The 26,304-nt window shown below is 38.8% G+C and overlaps 1 protein-coding gene across 4 annotated transcripts; it reads right to left on the reverse strand.

Annotated features, from left to right (window-relative positions):
• Positions 1 to 26,304, reverse strand: katnal1 (katanin p60 subunit A-like 1). 4 transcript variants are annotated; one of them, XM_048598498.1, is made up of 11 exons: positions 26,160 to 26,304; positions 23,114 to 23,289; positions 18,744 to 18,907; positions 14,678 to 14,837; positions 11,674 to 11,801; positions 11,483 to 11,588; positions 6,426 to 6,584; positions 5,244 to 5,370; positions 3,046 to 3,180; positions 2,660 to 2,786; positions 1 to 2,262 (listed from the first exon to the last, which is right to left on the reverse strand). In XM_048598498.1, the coding sequence occupies exons 2-11, from the start codon at positions 23,273 to 23,275 to the stop codon at positions 2,064 to 2,066; spliced, it is 1,467 nt and encodes a 488-aa protein (XP_048454455.1). In that variant the 5' UTR covers positions 23,276 to 23,289; positions 26,160 to 26,304; the 3' UTR covers positions 1 to 2,063. The 4 variants fall into 4 exon arrangements, with proteins under 4 accessions (XP_048454455.1, XP_048454453.1, XP_048454456.1 ...); XM_048598496.1 differs by having other exon boundaries at positions 26,027 to 26,303; XM_048598499.1 differs by lacking the exon at positions 26,160 to 26,304 and adding an exon at positions 25,808 to 25,881.

Here is a 26,304-nt window from a genome sequence, read left to right on the forward strand (position 1 = left end):
CAAAACATAAATAATATGCAAAAGTAATACAATTGCTCTCACCAAAAACAGCACATAACACGTTTACAATTGACAATATAAAATGACAAACAACAGCATCCCTCTTTATAGAAAGTCTTTTGTTACAAAAAGTGCGAGTACCAAAAGAATGCTCATAACTAAACATTAACACTGAATTAGCGACGCATTCAGCACTAATCAAGAGAGCCAAAACTGACACTTCAATTTCAGTCTGAATGCTGAAAATAATCAACTGGCTTACAGCACATACCCAGTTTCAAAATGATACCAGATATTCTGGTCTATTCTTTACCTTCTTTACCATACTTAGGAAAATAATAGAAAAAATGAAATGCTTCCACAAATACTGATATTTCAATGCATTCTACTGTACATCCAGAGACTGATTAGTCACAATTAGCTTTCTATATTGTTACTGCGTAGACAGACTAACTCAGTAAGTGCTAATAGGACTGTTCACTTCTGCAAGCATTGTGGCTGCATACAAGAAAACTTCATTTAAAAATAATAGCTTGTTTCCTGTTTTATATATGTTAGAAATAAATTCTAATTTGCAGTTATTCCATTAAAATTGTAGTGGTGATATCTGAAACTGTTCTGGGACTATTCATAAATTAGTATGCTTTGTGGTAAATGATTAACTCATCATAATGATTAACAGCAAGACATCTAAATTGCCCTAAAGATTAAAAACTTGCACAGAAGTATGATTACGTGCCTTTATGTTCCTTTTCAAAAGAAAAATAAATTATACTTTTGGTAGAAGAGTAACCAAGATTAATTTTTAAAATTAGACGGGCAACTGAAAATAGAGATAGAGCTTGCAACGGGAGGCAGGACATAAGCTAAATCAATATAATGGCATGCTGCGTGCCTCGGGCAATATAACTCAAATATCAAAGGGAAAATAAAGCTTTGGAAAGCATATGATAGGTTTGGGTAGAGTTGACCATCTTCTCAGCTTCTTGCCAATTTTCCTCTTTTTATAAAGACATATTGCTAAGCAGTTTATTCTCCTGTTTCTAAGATATACAACATGGCATTAGGATTTTAGAGCAAATAGATGCTTATATCTCGGAGGCCCTGCAATTTGAAAATTTATTCAAACTTTCACATTTAAGAAGGATTCAAATCATGTAACATTTAAACATCAGCTTGACTGGCCTGGTTCCTTAAATAGAATACAAATTTCATTGGAACAAATCAGATAATCTCGTACCATACTGATAAGGAAATATAAATTATAATGTTTTAGTCATTTTTCACAGAACTTAAACTCTTCAGAGAAGTATCAATAATTGTGAAAATATACTACTGTCTGTAAACCAATATTTCAAATTATGTCCATGTGCTCAAGAGCCTGATTATAACTTGACTGTTCTATACAACATTCACTCCAATCAGTAGATCTTAAATTTTGTAGAGTTCCTATCAAGCCACTTAAAAAATGCTCCTTAAAAATTGCAACTTCTTAAAAATTCTACTAACGGACAAATAGATGGTTAAAATTTTGCAAATTATGGTTGTTAAATACATAGTCCCATAAAATCTATAAGTAGTTAAGCAACATGGTTTATTTAAAATTTGGTAGCTAAACCAAGTAGTTCCATTACTGTAATGCACCATGTCACTCTTAACTTTATACATTTCAACTATCTAATAAAGGAATGTTTCCGACAATGAATATAGGAAAAAAGGGGGAAATGAGATGTATTCAATGTAGCATTAAAATGCTAATTGATAATTTGACCAACAATATATACCTGGGGTGGAGGAATCCTATTTTCATACTAATGAGTCAATACTTCAAATAACTTGAAATGATTTCATCTTTCCCAACATGTCAGTTTAGTTTATTACTGTATTAAAGTGCTTTTCATGTGATGAGTCAGGATTGCTGTAAAGTTGATTCTCAAGGCTCAAATTGATAATGTACTGTCTTTAAGAAACAAATGTGCAAATACAATTTTCATATCCTATGACTTTACACAGAATGCATTCCTCAAAACCTTCCATTTTACAATGTACAGTACGTAAATTAGTTACACTGAACCAAACTCGGCCATCCACGTTGCATACTTTTCAAGATCTGAAGCAGAAACTGATTTGGAGATTTTCTTTAGAGACAACTCAAAATCATTCATGGTTACGGGCATTTGTAACTCTTCTTTGGACAAAGCTTTGATTTCTTCTGGAGATAGGCCTTGAATGCGACGTCGCATTGCCATCATGGAAGCATCTCTAAAAGCAATTAAAGCAGTAATTGTATAAGTAAATCTTTAAGTATGATTTCTATTCATCAGATTTTTTTTTCACTCCACTATTACCCTGTTCATCAGCTTGGATACATCTTTCGATTTTAACCTATCCATGCTCAATCAATGGATGTGGTCAAACTAGCCTACTAGGAAGAACAATCTGTGATCTAGTTGTCTGACTAGATTTCTAGGAAATGCCTTAGCGCAACTCCTACATTAAAATGCAAGTTAACATTAAAGTTAAAATTCAATGGATTTAAGTTTGATTAGTGATGCTGGAATTCATATTTACTTTCAGAATGGAGTACATCGTTGTTTCTGAAGTTGCTAGGCCACCCTTTATACCATCATCTTATCTTAGTTTGGTTAAAAATCCTTGCCTGCAAACATTGGTGATGTCCGCGCCAGAATAACCTTCCATCTTCTCAGCAATAACTGTAACATCAACACCTAGTGCAACATCTACTCCACGGAGATTTATTTTCAATAGCTCTGCCCTCCCACGTGCTGTTAAGAGGAGAAAATGACAAAGTAATTCTAGAAAATAACTGAAGCAGAATATATTTTTTCCATTTCTTGTCAATAAAGCTCAGGCATTGGCTTTTGATGATATAATCTTCAGTTATTCATGCAATTACAAAATATTCATGAATTTGCCTTAATGAAAATAGATTATTTCATATCTCAAGTAACTGAAAGTACACTGAACAAATATCTATTAACAAAAGACGTCACTTGTACATTAATAGCATTCACGATCTTATACCTGTGGGCAATGAAATGTATACCCTTTTTTCGAGTCTCCTCCTTAAAGCTTCATCTATATCCCATGGGAAATTTGTAGCAGCTAATACCATTACCATTTTGGAAGGATCATCATTATCTGAAGCACCCCCTACACCTGCAGCAATGAAAATATTAAACATCTTCAACTGGAGTGTTACAGAAAAGGTTTTTCAACATTCTACTCAAAGTACAGCATGCATCAATTTAAACCAAGTTAGCCATTTCTATCAAACAGTTTAGGTTCTTCTGTGGTCAAAGCAAAGACAAGTGCGCATGTTTAATAGCTCTGTTTTAATGTACATCCAGACTACTTCAGTGTCACCTTTTTCAAGTAACTGTGTTCAAAAATAGTTGATGACTTAGTGTTAGGTTAATCAATAAATAAGGTGTTAATGTACAGGAATGAGGAAAAGAAAATGCAATGCCCTGTCATAATGCTTATTTTGTTGCACACTAAATCAATTTCAATGTGATGCCTTTCTCCCTTCACTTTCAAGGCAACCAAAATTGCAAATGTTGTAGCTCTGAATAAGTTAATTTTAAAGACAAGCACAAGCACAGAAAAGGCTTTTAAAGCCAAGATTGGATAATGTCAAATGCAAGCCTCTCCCAACTTATGCTATTTATTAAATAATTTAAGATCACAAGACATAGGGTAAGCATTAGGCCAACTGGCCTATCAAGTCTGCATCACTATTCAATGATTTCATGGCTGATCTGATAATCTCCACCTCCACTTTCTTGCCTTTTCCCAAAAGATCTTCTATTCCCTTGCTAACTGAAAATCTGGATCTCAGCCTTCAATATTGACATGCATGCTACAGCCACCTGCAGCAAAGAATTCCATAGATTCACCACACTCGGAAGAAATTCCTCCTCCTGTCTTAAATTGGCAACCCCTTACTCAGGTTATGTCATCTGGCCCTAGACTTTCCCCACAAGGGGAAAACAAAAAAATCTCTCTGCATGTACCTTGTCAAGACCCTTAGAAATCTTGTATGTTTCAAAAAGATCAACTGTCTTTCTAAACTTCAGTGTAGAAGCCAAGCTGCTCAATCTCACTTCATAAGAAAATCCCTCCATATCCAGGATTGACCCAGTGAGCCTTCTCTGAACTACTTTAAATGAAAGTATATCTTTCCTTAGACAACAGGAACAAAATTGTTCAGTGTTCCAGCTGTGGTCTAACTAGTACGCTCAATGGTTTTAGCAAGACCTCCCTATTGTTACGTTCCATTCCCTTTAAAATAGAGACTAACAATCCATTTGCCTTCCCTATTACCCACTGGACTCATACAGTAGTTTTTTTTCCTCTGAATTATGCACAAGGACTCCAAATTCCTTTGTACTGTAGCTTCTCTAATTTTGCTCTAATTTAAATAATCACTTCCTCTATCCTTCTTGCCAAAATGCATACCCTCACATTTTCCCACATTATACTACATCTGCCAAGTTTATACCCACTTAACTCTGCAGAGGAGAATGCATCAGTTAATGACAACTGATAGTTAACTGCCATACTAAGTATAAAATTTAAACAAGACAGGTTGACGGACTTATGGCAGAACCCTGAGAAGTGTACCACATAAATGAGTAGCTAGTTAACACAGTTAGTCTCTATTTTTGAGCAAAACAGGTGCTGGTCCACTTATGGTAATGCAATGACCGATCAGAGTCAACAAGCCTGGCTTAAAATTTATACAGTGCTTGACAACAAAATGTTCAGTTATCATTTACTGGTGGCATTCCCATGAGAATTCTGTACCAATTTGAGTCCACTTGCCAAACAATTAGCATTTCCCTCCTGAAGTACAAATACTGTTTTCCTTTTATTTTGGTATTTCTTACGAGATGTTCTGACGAATGCATGACAAAAAGCTTCAACAAAATGAATCTTTTTTGCAATACTCAAGTTCATTACTAGCAAATGACTATAAACAACGTATGAAACAAATAATATGCACGAAACATTTGCATTGCAGATTTTTTGTTCTGTCCAGTGAACAAGACAGTAGTAAAATTACTAAAATCAGAGAAAAAGATTGATCATACAGACAGGCTTATCTGAATGGGGCTACTTTAGAAGATAGAAGATGTAATATTGATATTTAAGTGTTTTTATTTTTAATTTTACATGCAACTCATTTACTGATGCCTTTAAACAGACAGGAAACATACCATCCATCTGAATAAGTAGCTCTGACTTGACTCTACGGCTGGCTTCATGCTCATCAGATGTGCCCCTGCGACTACAGATTGAATCAATTTCATCAATAAATATAGTTGTTGGAGCATAAAATCGGGCCTAAAGGAGGGAAAAACAATATCTTTAGTATCCGAGATAGTAGGAACAGCCGATGCTTCAGAAATTAAAAATACAAGGTGTAGAGCTGGATGAACACAGCAGGCCAAGCAGCAGAGGAGCAGGAAAGCTGACGTTTCCGGTCTAGACCCTTCATTTTTTGAAGAAGGGTCTAGACCCGAAACGTCAGCTTTCCTGCTCCTCTGATGCTGCTTGGCCTGCTGTGTTCATCTAGCTCTACACCTTCTTGTCTTTAGTATCCACTTTAACAGGTTTATTATATCATCCAAAGAACAGCATGCAGCACTCGCTCCATAATACAAACAACATATTCCATTATTCCCTCGTTACGAGTGGAAATTGAAAATAAAAATAAATCTATACACAGCCTAAATAAATGTGCCAAATTGTACATACCCAAACTAAGTAATTTTCTGTCTAACATTTATAGCACACCACTTACGCAAATGCCCTTTCTAATTAAAATGTTTAATTAGCACATTTATTTAGGCATGTTTAATTCAGTTTTGTTTTCAAATTCCACTCATTCCCAATTTATCACTGAGCTGTTTATAACCAATACTTTACATAATTGAACAAAGCTATGGGATATTACACGGAAATGCTTGTCCTTCACATGGACTTTGTGACCAGTATAAATTACAAAACTTTCAGGACAGAATAAGAGAGTCAACATAAACAAAGTAAAGTAGATTTGTAGCAGCTTGGAACTAACTATTTGCCAAATAAATAGCACAACCTCACAATGAGATGCTTGTGCCCAAAATCATGACGAGAAAAAGCAACATAACTTTTGGGGTGCTATATTAATTTTCAAGTATAATCATAGAAACGTGGATGGATCCTCTCCTTACATTTTCATGTTTGGGACTGGAAGGACAAATGTTGAGATGGCGAGGGTAGTAGAGAATAGAATTAAGTCATGTGACTAACCCTGTTTTCTTGAAAGTGCAAACACTTCTTTTCACATTAAATTTGTTCTTTACTTATATAACAGCAAGAAACAAAATAGAAAATACATATGTAATTTCACTTACCATTTCAAATAACAAACGAACCAACTTTTCAGACTCTCCCCTGTACTTGGATGTTAATGTGGAAGAGGACACGTTAAAGAAAGTTGTTCCACACTCCGTAGCCACGGCCTTAGCTAGCATGGTTTTGCCAGTGCCTGGTGGTCCCACCATTAAGACACCCTGGAATATGAAAAGAAAAATATTAATAGAATTTTATTTAATTCCATTCCGAATTTAAAGAATATTCAGAAGAGAACATTTCTTTTCTTGTTCATTATGCTCTTGAATAGGAGACAAGTTCTAAATAATACCAGACTTCCTAAAATCCCTTCTTTTTGAAATGGTATACAAACAAGTTATGTACATCAGCCCCTGGCCCTCAACTCTTGAGAGGTTCAAGTTGTGGGGGACATTATTCCTTGAAAGTCATACTGCCAAGGTGATCATTCCTCAATCCAGGTTGTCCCTATACTGGCTCGTCCAGAGAGACTAGCATCTCCAAGCTACAGCAAGAATAGACAAATGCACTACAGCATAATCCAAGAAGCCAAGTAGGTCACATAGCCATATGAAGGATTTTATAGGAAGCAATTATATAGAAGGAATCTAATCTTTCACATCATCCTTCTTCCTGTACAATCTACAGGTAGCAACAGAAGAATCCTGAAGCGTTGCCCAGTCCGGCACCTGCTCCACTGTCAAGTTATTTCAGTAAGGGAACCTACAATTAGCCATTAGACCTCTTAACATAAGCAAGGGAGCCGGTAGCCCCACTACTAAATTAGCAGTCATATTGTTGTAAACAAAAAGAAAATAGTGGAGGGCAACCAACTGATTTCTACGCCAAGGACAAAGATCTCCAGACCATTACAACTCAAACATAAATGAACCAGCAACTACAACAGCAAATGTCATTTTTAACACAAACATATAAAACATGAGCTGAGGTAAGCCACTCAGCCCTTCAGGCCTGCTCTGCCATTCAATGTGGTCATGGTTGATCATCCAACTCTGTGCCCCCTTTCCACATTTCCTCCCCGACCATACATCCGTTGATGCCTTTAACCCTAAGAACTATATCTAACGCCTTCTTGAAACTATTCAATGCTTTGGCCTCAACTGCTTTCTGTGGCAGAGAATTCCACGGGTTCACTGTTCTGAAGAAATTTCACCTCATGAGTCCTAAATGGCCTTAACCTTAAATTGTAACCCTTAGTTCTGGACATCAGGAATATCCTTTGTCTGCTTATCCGGTCTAATTCTGCTACAATTGATAGGTTTCTACAAGAACCCTCCTCATTTTCTTTCCCCAGGTAAGGCGACCAAAACTACACTCAATACTACAGGTGTTGTCTCACCAAGGCTCTGCAAGACATCCTGCTCCTGTGCCCTAATTTTCTTGCTATGAAGGCCTTCTTCACCTCCTGCTGCACCATGCGTGCTCAGTGACTGGTGTACAAGGATACCAAGGTCTCATTGCACCATCCCCCTTTCTCAATCTAATCGTCATTTAGCTAACAATCTGCATTCCTGTTAAAGATTTAGGCTGGCTCAGTGGATAACACTCTCGCTTTTAAATCAGAGGTTCAGCATTTAAGTCCCACCCCAGAACTCAAAGACAAAAACTTTGGTTCTCACTCCAGTGTTGTAGCCAGCACACAAGTGGAGGTGTCATCTGTTGAACTAAATGTTAAACCAAAGTTCCTCCTGCCCCCTCTCAACTGGGCATCAGAAATCCATAGCACTATTTCAAAGTAGAGCAAGGAAGCTATCTCTGGTATCCACTATGCATCCGTCAATTAATGTCACAAGAAACATGGTTCTTATCATATTACTGTCCAGAGGAGCTTGCTGTGCCCAGCTTGGCTATGTTTCTGACATTACAGCAATGACTACACTTCAAAAGTACTCAGTTGGCTGTAAAGTGCTTTGTGACATTGAGACTTAAAAGGCTCAATCTAAAATGGAAGTGTCTCTTTTTTCATTTTGGAGATGTCATCCAAGTTTCTCCAATGGGTGAATCCAGAATTCAGGCACATGGTCTTGAAACTAAAGCTGTCCCACATGGTGGTAAAACCAGGAACTTTATCCTGCAAAATGTTAATGGAGCTTTCTCATGCAAAAGGCTGTGGGTGCTCAATCAAATAAAATTTTGAAGACTGTGAATTCTGTTCTGTAAGAGTATAAGGGAATTTAGAACAAAAACAGGTAAATCAAATGGAGTGACTAGCATGATCTAATTGAATGGCAGAACAAGCCAAGAGTGTTTGAGTTGTTTATACCTTTTTTCCAGCAAAAACCTTATCAGAAGGAATAAAGAAAACTGTAAAATTACATAACATTGCCAAACGAATTCGCAGGTTTTAAAAATTACCTTCAAAAACAAGATTAAATTTATCTGTAGATTCTAAAAAAGAAGCCTTTCTTTTCAAAACACTGATTATTAATACCTAGCCTGTAAGAATTACAAATATTGATTTAAATAGTTATAGCACATGGTATATTGAAAATAAAGTTTTATATTTGAATTTCACAAGAGGATATGTCAAATTACTCATTTTTTACGTGGCAATGGGAGCACTACATTTGTTTCTTATGTAAATGTACATCAAGTTTCAGCAAAGAGGTTATGTATTATTTAATTCATTCATGGGACATGGGCATCACTGGCTGGGTCAACATTTATTGCCCATCCTCAGCTGCCTTCTTGACTACAATATTCCATTTGCTACAATGACCCACAACACCATTATGGAGGGAGTTCTAGGATTTTGACCCAGCAACACTGAAGAAGTAGTAATATATTTCCAAATTTAGGATAGCGAGTGGGTTAGAGGGGTTGCTTACAGGTGGTGTCGTCCCCGTGTATCTGCTGCCCTTGTCCTTCTAGATGGTAGTTGTCATGGGTGTGGAAGATGCTGCCCAAGGAGCCTTAATAAATTTTTACAGTGCATCTTGTAAATGGTACACTGCTGCTACTGAGCATCAGTGGTGGAGGGAGTGAATCTTTGTAGATGTGGTGACTATCAAGCAGGTTGCTCTGTTCTGGATAATGTAAAGTTGAGTGCTGTTGGAGCTGCATTTTAGCTAGACTTAAACAGGCAGTTAATATTCTGTACTGGACATGAATCGAACATAAATGCATCCTACAAGAACTCTTCCTCATTACAAATGGCAATTAGCTCTCAGATTTGTTGGAGCACGAGTACAGGAAAGAAATAACAAGCCATTACAAGGTAGTAAGACAATTCGGAGTATAATTTGCATGTTTCAGATTGAGAGGTTAGCTCTTTGAAAAAATATTCCCCCAACTCCACTTTTTAAACATAACTATTAGTTTATGTTTAACACACAATAGATTTGGAGAACAAAGTATAAAAAACATGGAAAGGCAGTTTAATGTAAATGGTACTTTTTGCAAAGTGGTGCAAGAACAGAGCTACATATTGAAGATGGCAGGCCAATTTAAACAAATAGTTAAGAAAGCATATGGAGTATTTACTCAGCAAAGTTTTTTCTATTCACTTCTGGACATGGATGTCATTAGCTGGGCCAGCATTTATTGTGCATCCCTAGTTGCATTTGAAGGCGATAGTGAGCTGCCTTCTTGAATTGCTGCAGTCCATGTATTGCAGGTAGACCCACAATGTTATTCGTGAGGGAATTCCAGGATTTTGTGCCCAGTGACACTGACGAACCGCAATATACTTCCAAGTCATGATGGTGAATAACTTGGAGAACTTGCAGGTAGTAGTGTTCCTATGTTCCTGCTGCCCTTGTCCTCCTGGATGGTAGTAGCCATGGGTTCAGGGAAGATCTTGTCTAAGGATCTTTAGCAAATTGTTGCAGCGCATCTTGTGACATAAGAACTGCCAATGCTGGAGTTTGAGATAACAGTGTGGAGCTGGAGGAACACAGCAGGCCAGGCAGCATCAGAGGAGCAGGAATACTGATCTTTCGGGGACCCTTCTTCAGAAAGGTTCCAACCCGGAACGTCAGCTTTCCTGCTCCTCTGATGCTGCGTGGCCAGCAGTACATCTTGTAGATGGTACACACTGCTGCTCGATAGTGGAGAGTGAATAAAGGGGGATGGTGACACCATTGACAGGGTGACATCAAGGGGCAGTGGTTAGATTGTCTGTTATTGGAGATGCTCATTGCCTGGTAAGTGTGGCCTGAATGCCACTTGTCATCCCAAGCCTAGATATTATCCAGGTCTTGCTGCATTTGGACATGGACTGCTTCAGTATCTTACTTGTCACGAATAGTGGTAAACATTATGCAATTATCAGTGAGATTCCCCACTTCCGACTTTATCATGGAGGGAAGATCATTGATGAAGCAGCTGAAGACAGTTGGGCCTAGGATCGGGAGGAACTCCTACAGAGATGTCCCTTGGAGCTGGGATGACTAACTCACAACAACTACAACTACCTCATGATGTGCCAGATATGACTCCAGCCAGCAGAGAATTCTACACCCCCCACCCCGATTTCCATTGACTCTAGTTTTGCTAGAGACATTTTGTATAAAAACAAGGAAATAATGCTAAACCTTCATAAATCTTTGGCTAAGCCTCAGCTGGAGCAATCTGCATAATTCTGAACACTTTAAAAAGAATGCCATGACCCATGGTAGAGTTAAAACTTATCCCAGATGGCTGATGTCCTTTCATTCCTGATATGTGGAGAGACTGGAGAAGCTAAGGTTCGTTTTTGAAGGTTAAGCAAAGGTACAGCTAACAAAGAAACTCAAAGTTGAGGGGTTTACATAGAGCAGGTATACAGAAATTATTTCCTTTGCCAAAAGGGTAAGTACCAGTGCTCAAGTTTAAAATAATTGGCAAAATAAAATTAGACGAGAAATGTGGAAAAATATAACCATACAGGGTTAAGATCTGGAACACAACACCTGAAAACGTGTGGAATCAGAATCCATGTGAATTATCTTTTTAAAATTCCATGTGTTCTTGAAGATATGTCAGGTGTCAGGGAAAAGGGGAAGTGTAGGTCAAATGCCTCCCTGTGCTACAATATACAATAATTCTATAACAATCTCAACAAAAACTAAATTCCTACCTTCCAAGGTCGCCTTATTCCTTTGAAGAAGTCAGGCATCCACATTGGTAGCACAACAGCTTCTCTCAAAAGTCGCTTGGCATCTTCTAAATCAGCTATATCATCCCTGAACAGAAAATTAACATGCTAAGTTTTGCACCCATAACCAAAACCCGAGTATTTTTAAAACCCCAGTATTAAAATCATAATACCAATGGACATTGGGATTCCTGGAAATAATATCTCTCTCCAGAACATCAACCAAATCCTTATCATAACCAGTTCCATCAAATCTTTTTCCATCTCCATCTCCTGATGCTTCTTGCAGGTTTCTTCTGCTCTATAATCAAGTTAACGAGAGACCATAATGAATTTTTTTTATTGCCATGCGTCAGCAGGTATACAAAAAAGACAAAGTAAATTTTCAAAGCACATATTAGGAGGCAGATACAGTATCATTCTAGACCCATTCTTTAAGCATACAAATGGTGAGCAAGAAAACACAAATTGAGAAATGCAGCTCTTGGGTATTTAGAATGCTAGAAGCCAAAAGAATGACAAATGATGGCTGTCTAAGATTAAGAATGGAATATTAATTACATTCATTTAAAGAAAATTATTTGAAATTGTACAATATTTTAATGTTTGATTCCCACTAATAAAGTAATCAAAGTTAGTTGACCAGACTTTCCTGTGTAAATAACAGTAAAGTTTTAAATATTTAGAACTGTTATACAGGTGACGCACACAATAGTATGTACATCTGCAAACAGCAGTGGGCCATTTGCACTGCCCAGAGGATTTCAACATTGTATTCACTGACTCCAAGGTTAACAGATAAGAAATAGCACTAGCAAGAATTCTCGAAACAGTACTACAAAATTAAGAGCCTTCAAAGCCTCTTCAAGATTGAAAAAATCCAAACCGTCAAGGACACAGATACTAAATAGTGTTACAGCTTCCAAAAATGTGGGAAGGATCTCACTTTTTAAACTGTTTAAAGACACCTTTAAAACTTATCCGATGCATAAAGATATGTGACTTTTTAAAAGAGGTGACTCACTTTGCTTTATAATTAAAATTTAAGACGATTCTGCTAACAATCTTTTGCTACAATTCCTTTTTAACATGAATCTACACAGCAATTTAATTTGGTCAGTTTCTGAACATAATCATCTATTCATTATTCCATCCAACCTGAGTTCTTTCTAGTTTCCACAGAATTAGTGAATATTGCAAAGCCACACAGACTTGAGTGAAATTTACCACACCCATCCCCGCTTCAGACTTTATTTTATGATCAATGGTGAATGTCATTGCTTCTTTGAGACCAAAACCATTGCTGAACATGAAATTCTGCTGCTGCAATTTTAATTTTCAAAATTTAAAAAGAACCCTTATGGAATATGTTTCTTCGTTGCAACTTGAATCAATTGGTCCTTCTCGTGCTTCGCTAGAATTACACTATTTGTTTGCATAAAAACAATATCAATAAAAAGTTGAGATAACAAGGTGTAGAGCTGGATGAACACAGCAGGCCAAGCAGCATCAGAGGAGCAGGAGGGCTGACGTGTCGGGCCTCGACCCTTCAACATCAATAAAAAGTTCATGGAATATGAAGACATAAACTGACACATCAAATATATGGAGTTTCCTGGGCCTCATGACAATACCAGAGTTAAATTATTACAATTTACAACATGTCAAATTACCTAACTGAGGGGTTGGAAGGGGAAGGAAACAAATCTGAAGTAACCAGCGACATTGCTCAGATGAAGCAGCACTCCACAGCTATACGGTGAAAGTCCGGACAACATTCAGGTTTGGACTGACAAGTTATGAACCTTCTTTGACAGTCCCAAGGGATAGATAATTACTTGTTTCCACTCCCAACCAATAGGTTCAGAGAATACTTATAAGTCCAATGTGTGATCAGAAAATCTACGATATACTCATGGTGTTTGAAGGGTTGGGCAGAAGAGTTGTTTGGAGATTTGTGCGCTTCTTCCAGAGGCTCAGCACATTCTAGCGAAATCTTTTGGTGTGTTTAGTGCCTTTCCAGAAGAACATTCAGTCAGTCGTAGGCCAAGTATTTCCATGAGCAAGTGTGAATATATGAAATCTTCAACAATGCTTTGAGGCCATCTCCAAAGCATTTCTACTGTCCTCCTGACAGTCAAGGCCCCACTGAGTGCGATTACAGCAGGTGCTTCTGGCACCTGATGCAAGGCATACAAATAACTTGTTCTGCCCAGCAGAGTTAGTTTTAATTGATTAGCATCTAATTAGCACAAATTGACTTGGGAGAGGATGCTGCTGTTAGACCACCATTTTTGTCAAACAAATAGGAGGATCGTGTAAAAGCATTACAAATGGTATCTCCTAGTGCTTTGAGGTGCTGTTGCAGATTATCCACATCTTTGCCCAGTAAACAGTCTCAGTTTTGAAATCTCAGTCCTCAATTTTCTGTACTAGGCCAAAGACCAAGCAGCACATTGGAGACAATTATGAATTCCATCATCTGTATATTGCCACAATTCACTTAGGAAATTGAACTGGTGCTCAAGCCTACTAATCCCAGTTGGTCACAAAAGTTAAAGATGTAACCAAAGTCCCCAATTTAACTGTCTGATAGACTCAGGCTAACAAACCTGGATTCAAAGTACATCTTGTTTCTTTCAAGTCATCTGATCTCATTTCCACACCCTTCTGAATACATAAGGTAGTTGGCACACTAATTGTTCTGCTCCTTAAGTCATTGGTTACAGGCAATGGCTGACAGAAAATGGTAAAAAAAGGGAATAGCTAGTGATCTTTGGTTCGCTGCAGATTGCGCGAGAGGCCAAGAAACAGCTTGACTTTTTAACAGTCTGGAAGTTGTCTGCACCTTCGCTGTTCTCACAGTGGCTCCTGGACAGGTGGACAGTCCAAGAGATGCTGTCGTGCTGAGGACTCCTGGTCCACACTACCGGTCGTAATGGAAAGATCAATAAACAGCATCTCTGGGTAAATCTTGTCCTGAACACACACCCAGGCACAGAAAAATGAAAGTGATCTCAAGTGTAATGAAAATAACGCAAATTAAATGACTTGGAAGAGGCATGCAATTTGATGGTTTCAACATCTAAAGTTTAGAAAATAACCAGCCATCCTTTAAGTTAAAAAAATTGGCAATAAGTTTCATAATTGTACAATTTACAAGCAGCAAAATTACACCTTGTCATCTTTTCCTCTTGTTCTGGAATCACCACTATGCTTGCCGCTAGATTTTTCGGCTCTACCAGCCTGCTGACCTCGACCCACAAGTCCTCTTGCCTGGACAACTGGCGATTCTTTTCGCGCAGGTTTAACCTCACGATTCTGCCGCTTCAAAGCTCTGAAATTCAACACGACACTGTTAGGCAGTACCCATAATTTCCTGTCAAATGAGGTCCAGAAAGTAAGTCATTACTGATCTGCATCAACTCAACCTATTCAAAATGACCGCTAAGTGAAAGTATTAATCACAAGTTGTTTCCCTACTCCCCCCCACAACAAAAATCAGCTTTTTCAAGGCTAGCGCAATAAAATTTGTTGGCTGCAAAAAAGAGTTATCAAATCATGCTAGAGGCTTTAATAGTTATTCTTCAGAATTATTTAAAACCTTAGTCAATATAAAAATTTGATATTTAATTTTTAAATCTCTAAAACACATTTAAGTAAAGATTTAAAGTATTTGTGTTATTAGAATGTTTACATCCATCTGGAATTCAGCTTAATATTCAACCCAAAAATGGTACATTTATTAATGCAGCATTCTGTCAGTATCAATCTGAAATGTGATCATAAATTATTTACACAAAACTCAAGCATGAACCAACAATTTTACAGACCAAAGGCAAGATGTTACCACATTTCCAAAGTTAGATATAAAATGTAATCCTTAGATCACCTGATAGTTTCATTTACTTTTGATACCTGGCAACTAAAAAAGCCATTAAATACCTGAAGAACACTGGATTGAGTCTACAAATAACCTTATTTCTCTTGGGTTAAATGACCAACCCCTCAACAGCTCTGTCGACCTGTGGATCTATCTACAACAAATGGACTGCTGTGGTTCAAGAGAAGGTGGTAGTTAGCTGTGCTCAAGTGCAATTACAGTTAGGCAATAAATACTAGCCTAGCAATGATGAGGCAATGGCCTAGCGGTATTATCGCCAGACTACTAATCCAAAACTCAGCTAATGTTCTGGGGATGGGAGTTTGAATCCCACAATTTGAATTCAATAATAAAAAATACGAAATGAAGAACCTACTGAAGACCATTGGTGATTGTTGAAGAAACAAACTCATCTGATGCCCTTCAGGGAGGGAAATGTGCCGTCCTCACCTGGTCTGGCCTACATGTCACTCCAGAACCACAACAATGTGGTAGAGTTTCAATTACCTTCTGAAATAGTCTAGCAAGCTACTAAGTTCAAGGGCAGCTAGGCACAGGCAAATAAATGCTGACCAATCTGCAATGCCCACGTCCCACGAGTAAAAATAAAACGAAAAGCCAGCAACATCCACTTCCCACGAATGAATGAAAACAAAAAATTGTCATCCATTTAAAATCCTATTTAAGACAAATATCGTGTGTTTATCTTTACAATAGGGGTAAAAAAAAATCTGAAGATTGTTATCAGACAATTAGTTTTTCACAATGAGGAAACAAATTCTTAGATAAGAAAAATAAATTAAACGTTGATAAATATTCTACATACACTGTAGCATTTTAAAATAGTTGGTTGTGGAGAAAATAGATGTATTGTTGCAGCTGTACAGGACATTGGTGAGGCCACTTTTAGAATACTGCATACAATACTGGTTGTCTTTCTATAGGAATCTTGAGAGAGCACAGAAAAGATTTACAAGGATGTTGCCGGGACTGGAGGGTTGGAGTTATGGGCAGGGGCTGAATAGGCTGGGGCTTTTTCCCCTGGAGCATCTGAGTTTGAAGGGTAACCTTTTAGAGGTTTATAAAATCATAAGGATCATGAATAGGGTGAATAGCCAAGGTCTTTTTCCTGGAGTGGGGGAGTCCAAAACTAAAGGGCATAGGTTTAAAGGGGAGTGCGGAAAGATTTAAATAGGATTTAATGGGTAACTTTTTCACGCAGAAGGTGGCGCATGTATGGGATGAACTGCTAGAGGAAGTGGTGGAAGCTAGTACAATTACAACATTGAAAAGGCATCTGGATGGATATGAATAGGAAGGGTTTAGAGAGATATGAGCCAAATGCTGGCAAATGGGACTACGTGAGATTGGGATGTCTGTTTGGCACGGATCAGTTGCACTGAATGGTCTGTTGCCATGCTGTATGACTATGATTCTATGACTCTAAAGATGAGATAGATCCAACTTTGCTTTATGAAAGAGTTTGAGTGTTTGACAAATACATTTTTTAAATTCACAGGGCATGAATCTTGCTGCTCTGAGACATGAGTCTAATTGTGCTCAAGAAGGTGGTGTTGAGCTATTTTCTTGAATCACTGAACCATGTGGTGTAAGTACTTTAAACATTATTAGGGAGGGAGTCCCAGGATTTTGACCCAGCATGATTAAAGGAAAAGTGATGTCATTTCAAGACATCAAGGATGTGACGTGGAGGGAGACTTGCCAAACAGTGTACACATACTTCTGTTACCGTTGACATTTGAGATAGATTTTAGAGATTTGGAAGGTGCTGTCAAAGAAGCCTTGCAAAGTTGCTGCAGTATACCTTGTGGATGCTACAAAGTACTGTGTGCCAGTGGTGGCAGGAGTATATATTTAAGGTGGTAATGAAGTGTCAATTGAGTGGAGTTCTTTATCCTGAAAGGTGTTGAGATACTTGGAGCTACAGTCATTAAGGCGAGTAAGGTACATTCCACCACACTGCCAACTTGTGCCTTGGATAATCTTCGAGGAGTCAGTAGGTGAGTTACTCAATGTAAAATTCAAAGCTTCTAACCAGTTCATGTAATCATAGCATTTGTGTGGCGGGTCCACATTAGCTTCTGGTATGAATAAGGTGTCATATTCAGGGCTGGGGTTGGGAGTGGGGGCGGACAGTGATCAGTGTAGTCAGCACATGGACTTCAGGTGTTTATAATCCATATCAACATCTTAGATGACAGATTGAAGGGCTCTTGTGGCAAGGTGGTAGTGCTCCCACATCTGAGCCACAAGGCCCAGATTCAAGTCCCAGACTTGCTCCAGACATAAATAAGAACATCCCTGAACAGGTTGACTTAACAAGAATAGATGAGAAGGGGAAACCAGTTTTGTGCAACAGCACTTCTGGAAACAGAATAAAAAACCTAAATAGATGAGAGGGGAAAGGGTTCCTGTAGTGTAGTGGCAGCAACCCTACCTCTTGGCCAGGAAGCCTGGGTTCAAGTCCCACTTGGGATAGTTATTATGGTTCATGTTCATCATGCCTCAGATGAGGTCAAGAAGATGGGACCTCCATCAGAAATTGAACCCACGTAGTTGGCATCATGCTGCATAGCAAACCAGCTCCCAGATGAATTATATATGTTAGTGTAAAATTATACAACTTGGAAAAGCAGCATACCTTTCAGTAAATGATGGAATGCAGGGGGAGTTTAGGAGCCCTTGTATGCCAATCACAAAGTTTCTAATTGTTGCTGCCAGTTTGTATTCTTGGCTGGAATATCTAAAACTAAAAAGGTCACAGTCTCACAACAAGCGGGTTAGCCAATTAGAATTTGATGAGATTAAGTTAGAGTTATCATTCCTTATAATTCTCTGATCTAGAGGTCAGTGCACACTCAGAGAACATTTAAGCAGGAGATCAATAAATGTTGGGGTGAAAGGGGAATAATAGAAAATAGGGCAGAGCAGCCTTGCTGCATGGTGTGACCTACTCCGGCTCCAATTACTTATGCTATTTGGCCAATATTAAGCACAGGCTACTTTTTGGCCTTACAACATTGACTTTTCACACCCCCACCGCACCGCACCACCACCTCCCCCCACCCCACCCCATTACCTTAATCTCAACCCTTTATATCGTCACAAACATTTCTAACATTGAAATTAGATATAGATTTAAGGAGTCTTAACTAACAAAGAAAATTCATTCAAAATAGAGCTTGATGAACACAGCAGGCTTGGCCTCCTGTGTTCATCCAGCTCTACACCTTGTTATCTCAGATTCTCCAGCATCTGCAGTTCCTACTATCTCTGAAACAAATTCATTCAAAACTCAGTTTTACTAAACTAACATTCAATATTACTAATTTTACACACCGGTGTTCAACTGGAATAGGAGGTGGCCAAACACTGGGATCTTTGGAAGATTCATCTTGCTGAGGCACAGAGAAATCAGTTGGTGGTTTCTCTACTCTAAAGCTTTCCAAAGTGTTAACAATTCCTTTGACCTGCTCATATTCTTCCACTAAGTCTTGACGCACCTGGAAAACAAATCACAGCAATAGTCTTCTGGTCATTATTCCTGAAATAGGAATTTTTCCAGCCTGTTTTAACCTGTTCACACACTAGATTTTCTAGGTATTCTTGACAACAATTTGCGTGCATTCAAATTGGCAAGGATAGCCTCAAGGGAGAGTTCATTGAACGTATTAGATATTATTTCTTGGAGCAACATTGTTTCTTGTAGCAGCCAGAGAAGAAGCTCCTCTGCATCAACTGGAGGGAAGAAATTGGAGTCCACACTAGCATTCAGGACTTAAGTAAAGGTCATTTCATAGGCATGAGGACAGATCTGGCCCTCGAGAACTGGCAGGGAGACTAAAAGCTAAGACAGTTGATGAGCAGTGGCATGAGGACATACTGAGTTGCTCCCAACCAAAATATATTCCAGAAAGGAAGAAAGTTTTTTTTGGGGGGCAGGGTCATAAACTTCTTTGGTTAGCCATGGATGGTTTAAGATAATATAAAGACAAAAACTAAGGCATGCCATAGTGCAAAGGCAAATGGCACGCTGGAAGATTGGGAAATGTTCAAAGTTCAGTAAAGCGTTACTAAAAAAACAAGTCATAAAAAGCAAAGGCAAATCATGATAGGAAAGTAGCACAAAGTAGAAAACTGAATAGCAACAGCTTCTGTAAGTATATAAAAAGAGAGAGACCAATAACATTGGTCCCTTGGAGCATGAGATTAGGGAGCTAATTGTAGAGAAAACAGATATAGCAGTCAAAAAAAAAAAAAAAAAAAAAATCAATATTTGGTTCAGTTTTCCCAAGAGTAACAGGTAATATAGTAGTTATAGAAAGGGAGGAACTTAGAAAAATCACCACCACTAAGGAAAAATCACTGCACAAACTATTAGGATTGAAGGCAGACAAATCCCCAGAGCCTGATGACTACATCCTAGGGTCTTAAACAAAGTGGCAGAGATAGTGGATCCATTGGCTATAACAATCCAAAATTCCCTGGACACAAAAAGGGTTTCAGTGGATTGGAAAAAATGCTAATATAACACCCTTATTCAAAAAAGGGGATGGAGGCAGAAAGTAGGAAACTGCAGACTAGTTAGTTTAACATGAGTCATATGAAAATTGTTAGCATCTATAATTAAGGAAATAATAACAGGACATTTGGAAGTCAAAATATAATCCAGAGTCAGCATGGTTTTACAAAGGGTAACTCACAGAATCCCAGTCATGTCCACACCAATCCTCCAAAGAGCATCCCACCCAGATGCACCCCCCTACTCTATCCTTGTAATCCTGCATTTCCCATGGCTAATCCGCCTAGCCTGCACATCCCTGGACCCTTTGGACAATTTAGCATGGCCAATCTACCTAATCTGACTGTGGGAGGAAATCCACATAGTCTTGTGTATACTTAAGGCACAGATAGATTTTCGATCAGTAGGGGTTTCAAGGGTTATGGAAAAAGGGCAGGAAAGTGGACATGAGGAATGTCAGATTAGCCATGAGCCTACTGATTGGTACCGCAGGCTCAAGAGCCAAATGGCCTGCTCCTGTTCCTATTTCTTATGGTCTTATAAGAATGGGCACCACTCCCTCCTAATTATTTTGAGAAGTCACAAAATTAATATAACCAAAATGAGCATTTATCACAGCTTGTCATTTTAACCCAGATTATAATGGAATCAGGATAAAATAACACAAGTTATCAATTAAAATAATCTCAAGTCATACTCAAACATAAAAATAGGACAAGTCAAATATAAAATTGCTGTACTTTTCTGATCATGGGAAAATGATGGTATTTTTCAAATGCAAAGACTTCCATGATCTCCTTATGAGTCAATAAGTAAAATTTATTTGTCTCCGGTCAGATGTGGGCGTCATTGGCAGGCCAGCATCTATTATCCGTTCAGTTTCCCTTGAAGGTGGTGTTGAGCTGTCTTCTTGAAGCACAGTCCATATACTGTAGGTAGACCCACAATGCCTTTACAGAGGAAATTTCAGGATTTTGAACCAGCGACAGTAAAGGAATGGTGATACACTTTCAAATCAGGACAGAGAGTGGCTTAAAGAGGAACTTGTACATGATAGTGTTCCAATGTATCTACTGCCCTTGCCCTTCAAGATGGATGGGGGTCATAGGTTTGTAAGATACTAAGGATCTTTGGTGAATTTCTGCAGTGTAACTTGTAGATAGCATATACTGCTGCTACCAAGCTTCAGTGGCGGAGGGAGTGGATGTGGTGCCAATCAAACAGGCTGCTTCATCCTGGATAGTGTCAAGCTTCTTGAGTGTTGTTGGAGCTGCATCCACCCAGGCAAGTGGGGAGAATTCCATCACATTCCTGCAGATGGTGAACAGGCTTCAGGCAGTCAGGAGTTGAGTTGCTTGTTGTAGTATTCCTAGCCTCTGACCTGCTCTTGCAGCCATTGCATTTATACTTATCCAGTTGAATTTCTGGTCAATGGTAACTCCCAGACTGTCGACAGTGGGGGATTCAGTGATGGTAACACTTATGAATGACAAGGGGTGATGGTTAGATGATTGTCTTTTATTGCCTGTCATTTGTGTGGTACAAAGATTACTTGCCATGTGTCAGCCCAAGCCTGAATACTGTCCAGGTTTTGTTGCATTAGAACATGTGTATTTCAGTATCAGGGGAGTCGCAAACAGTGCTGAACATTATGCATGATCATCATTACTTCTGACCTTATGATGGAGGGAACGTCATTGATGAAGTAGCTAAAGGTGGTCAGGCCTAGGACACTATCCTGAGGAACTCCTGCAGAGATGTCCAGGACTGAGATAACTGACCTCCAACAACAACAATGATGTTCCTAAATGGTTTATGCAGCCAATGATTACACACCAGCTTCAATCTATGATTTTTGCCAAATTAGTTCATTTTTACCAATACTACAAACCCTTACAATTGCCTTCCACATTTCAAATCCTTAAAGAAAAGAACTGGTCAGGATTTCTTCTCGTTGTTATCCTACTAATTTACACGTGAAAGAGTTGCATCACCATAAATGAACAAACCCATCAATACAATAAAAAAACGTACAATATATTTAACTTGGAAATTGAAATCTTAAAAGAGAGGCAGATGTGGTTTCATTTCTTTGAAGATTATTTATTTTTAAGAGGGATGTCATTTGGAAAATTACCTAAATACATCATATCAAAGAAGGCATATGATTCAGTCAAGTACCTAACAGTTTCTCTCTGGTATTAATGGTTGAGATGATGAAAGATCAGGGTCACTAGTTAGACTTCTGACTTCAGTTCAGAAGGACGGACAGTTTCATCCTAGCAGGATGATAAAATACTCAGTTCAGGAAAACCAGTACCCTGGCAGAAGTATGTCAGTATAAGAGACTTCCAGGCTGTGAGAATTTTGTATGGGAGTCTTTGAGCTAATAGAACTGGGGGATAACACCATCAGAATTGAAAAAAGGTTCACATCAGCAGACTTGAAGATGACCAGATCAGCTGTCCAAGGAAGAGAGTTGTGAAGAATTTAAGTAATAAATTAAAGAGTTGAAATAGGAGTGATTAGTCTGGGATTGAATATCTGTAAAGGATAGTGTTGGAAATATGATAAAACTGTTTTGCTCTTTGTCTTACAAGCTGTCTAAACTGTCTTAATATATTTAGCAACACTTGTTTACTATTTCTTGTGTTGCCATCATAACATCAACCATTACTGATAAATTGTTAACTTCATTAAGCATCATCTGTAACAAAGCATTTGACAAGTTGGAGGGGGCAGGGTTTTTTTTGTTGAATTATGGTTTCATTTTAAAATCTTAAACAAGTGCCAGTAAGAACATTCATATACTAAAATCATCCTATTTCCCTATGCACACCTAAAATATCTTTTTTATGTTCAGTTTAACTCATTTTACGTATTTCAGCACAAACCTATCAATATTCCATAACATCATATTAAGCAATTGGAAAAGGACTTATGTATTTTATTCGAGAGATATATGTTATTTGATAAGGAACAAACATTAATATTCAAAAATCATCTGGGGATAAACAATTCAAGTCATTGCTTGAATAGAAGGAATTACAAATATTTCTTGATCACCAAATATTTTGATTTTAAAAGTCCTTCTTCACCTCACCACCTACAGTAAACAATAATGAAGTTGAGATAAGAGCGAGCTAACCAGCAAATGTAGGGGGAGCAGAAAATTTGATAGCCATACCTGCTGCCACTTCACCTTTAGTGCTGGATCTCTGATTGACTGACTGTGTTTCTGAATCTGCTGGATTACCCCTTGGTAGTAAACCATTGAAGAATCATAGTTTCCTAGAAGGGCATATTCCCTCCCTTTTTTCACATTATCATAAATTTCTGCTAAACTCATGGTGCTCCACGCTCCTGAAACATTAAAGTGTTAGAAAGTTGAACATGCTTTGGAATCCATGTATCTGCATAAAAATATTGTTATAATCTGCTTGTCCCACAAAATTTAACAAAGTCTTGAACACTTGACACTGTCATCAGTTAAAAAGGTACATTTAAAAAAAAACTGATTTTAATTCATAATGTTCACTTCATAATGTTGAACAATTACAAGCAATAACTTCTGGGAAAATGTAGGTATTGATAGCAGTTGGAGTCACAGCCATCACTACAATGCCACCTCTTTGTTAGAGCAATGCAAAATTAATCACACCGTACTCTTCACTTCCCATAATCTGGAGTCTTCCTCCGCTTCATACATTTATCCAGCTTTCTCTTAACAAATGCATTAGTTTCACCCTCAACCACGACCTGTGAAGCATTCCACCCCAACTCCAACATTCTGTTTAAGACTACTTCTTTCCTCATCTTTCCACTTCCCCATTTTACAGGCAACTTTAAAATTGATAAAGCAAACTTACTAAGTGACTTCTAAGCAAGAAAAGTTTTCCCCAGTTATTCATCACAAAACATTACATAACTTCAAGACCGCTGAAGCCTTCTATTAGTTTTACTGCGTCAGGACCAGTAAAAATGCAACAATAACAGTTGAGCCTACAAGTTAAAACTGGTTTCTGGCATGTGTGTCCATTTAAAGTCTGCTACCAACAGCAACTTATATACTTATACAGCGCATTTAATGTAGTAAAACAGGATATTTCACAGCAATGCAATCAATCAAAATTTGAGGGGATATTAAGGACAGATAACAAAAAAAGGGTCAAGAATGAAGATTTACAGGAACCTTAAAAGGAAGAAAGCAGTACGGTTTAGGAAGGCAAATTAAGATGTCAGAATCTTGACAACTGAAGGCCTGACCAGCAATGATTGAACCATCAATATTGGGGACATGCTTAGACTTGGAGGAACATAAGTACAATACCACATAGACATAAAATTGATGTAATACTGTTGAGATTATGGAGACATAGCTTTAGGGTCACCAGGAATGAGAACTGAATGTTCAGATATATTTATTTTTTGTTAAAAAGGGCCGACAAAAGAAAAGCTAGTGGGTTAACATTGTTGGTTTGAAAGGAAATTAAAGCAATAGCAAGAAGAATATTAGCGCCATGAAGTGGAATCGGTATGGGTAGAGCTTAGAAATACCAAGGAGCAAAAAACAATAGTGGGGTTAATATATAGATACCTAAACTGTAATGGTAATATTGGGGATTAAACAGGAAATTAGAGATGATAGCAATAAAGGTACAGCTGTAATTATAGGTGAATTTAACCTGCAGAGAGATCAGGCAAATCAAATAAATCTCAATATCGTAAAGGAGGAATTCCTAGAATGTGTTCAGGATGGTTTTCTGGTTTCAACATATTCGGAACCAATGAGAATAAAGGCCATTCTAGAATGGGTGTTGTGAAATCATAAAGGAATAATTGGCAATCTAGCAATGCAAGGCTCCTTGGGAGGAGAAACCATAATATGAAAAGAGTTCTTCATTAAGATAGAGTGTGGCATAGTTAATTCTGAGACTAGGGCCCCAAGTCTAAACAAAGGAAACTATGACGCTATGAGCGCAAGCTGGCGAGGATAAATTGGGGAACGTTACTTAAAGTGAAGACATTGGAGAGAATAGAAGAACTGAGACAATTGTTCATTCCCGTGCGGCACAAAAGCAAAATGTGAAAGGTAGCCCAACAATGGTTAACAAGGAAAATGAGGGATCACATAAGATCCAAGGAAGGGGCATACAAATTAGCCAAAAAATGAGGTTTCGGAGCTGTTTCATTTTCAACAAAGAAGGACAAATCGATTGATTAAGAGGGTGAAAAGAGAGCATAAGAGTAAGTTTGTGGGGAACATCCAAGCTGATTGCAAAAGCTAACTGTCAAACTTAAGGAGATTACCGAAAAAGTCAGGGTGAAGCCATGCAGGGACTTGAAAACACGAAGTGAAATTTTAAAAATCGAATTTGTTCATCAGGGCGCAAATATAGGTCTGATAGGGCGAAGGATAAAGGGACCTGGTGCAAGTTTGGATACCATCAAGTTTACAGATGGTGTAAAGCGAGGGGGCAGCTTGGAATGCATTGTTGAGATATACTGTCATTCTCAAACGAATTTAGTGAATGCTCCAGCCAATCGGGGGAAAAAAAGAATCAATGCAGTGGAAATCACTATTTTCAAACACATTTACAAGAAGAGGAAGAAATTTAAGAATTGTTGCTTGGCCGACACTGTTAAGCTATAGTACGCACAGATTTCGCGTTCTAATATTAAATCTCAGTTCTGCTTCCCGTGTTTTCAGGACTCGGAGTTAGCGAGAGTGCGACTCCGACTGCATTCTCGTCTCCCAGGACAACCACAGCCTCAAACCACAGCGGGCACGATGATCTCGAACACAGGTCCTTACTTACATTTCATAGTGTGGAGTGCAGGGTTCATTGCAAATCTCTAACATCAGTCTCACAACATTTACCTCCGAACCCCACCCTCCCGTCGTCCTGCCGCTCAGTTTCAGGGGCCGGGGAGCACCCGCCTACTCCCGTCGGCCGGGACTGACCTACAAGAGGGTGGCGAGCGCTGGGCCTCGCCGGCTAAAAGGAAGCGCGACAAGGTCAGACCCAGGCCGGGAGAGGAGGAGGAGTCTAAGAAGGCGGTGTGAGGGCGGCTTACCCCACCCAGGGTGTTGTCTTACCCGCGGGGCCGAAGATAGGCCGCTGCTCTCAGTCCCTGTGTCCTTCGGGCTGTTGTTACTGCCTCCTCCAGTGCCGGTGCTCTCCGTCACTGAGACCCCCCCGGTGCCGGTGCTTTCGGTCTCCCAGCCTCACCCGCTTCGCCGGTGCTCTCGGTCTCCCAGCCTCTCCCCCTTCCCCGGTGCTCTCGGTCTCCGAGACCCACCCGCTTCCCCGGTGCCGGTGCTCTCGGTCTCCGAGCCCCACCCCCTTCCCCGGTGCTCTCGGTCTCCGAGACCCA

The sequence above is a fragment of the Rhincodon typus genome, chromosome 6, assembly GCF_021869965.1.
Source record: "Rhincodon typus isolate 14 chromosome 6, sRhiTyp1.1, whole genome shotgun sequence".
NCBI lineage: Eukaryota > Metazoa > Chordata > Chondrichthyes > Orectolobiformes > Rhincodontidae > Rhincodon > Rhincodon typus.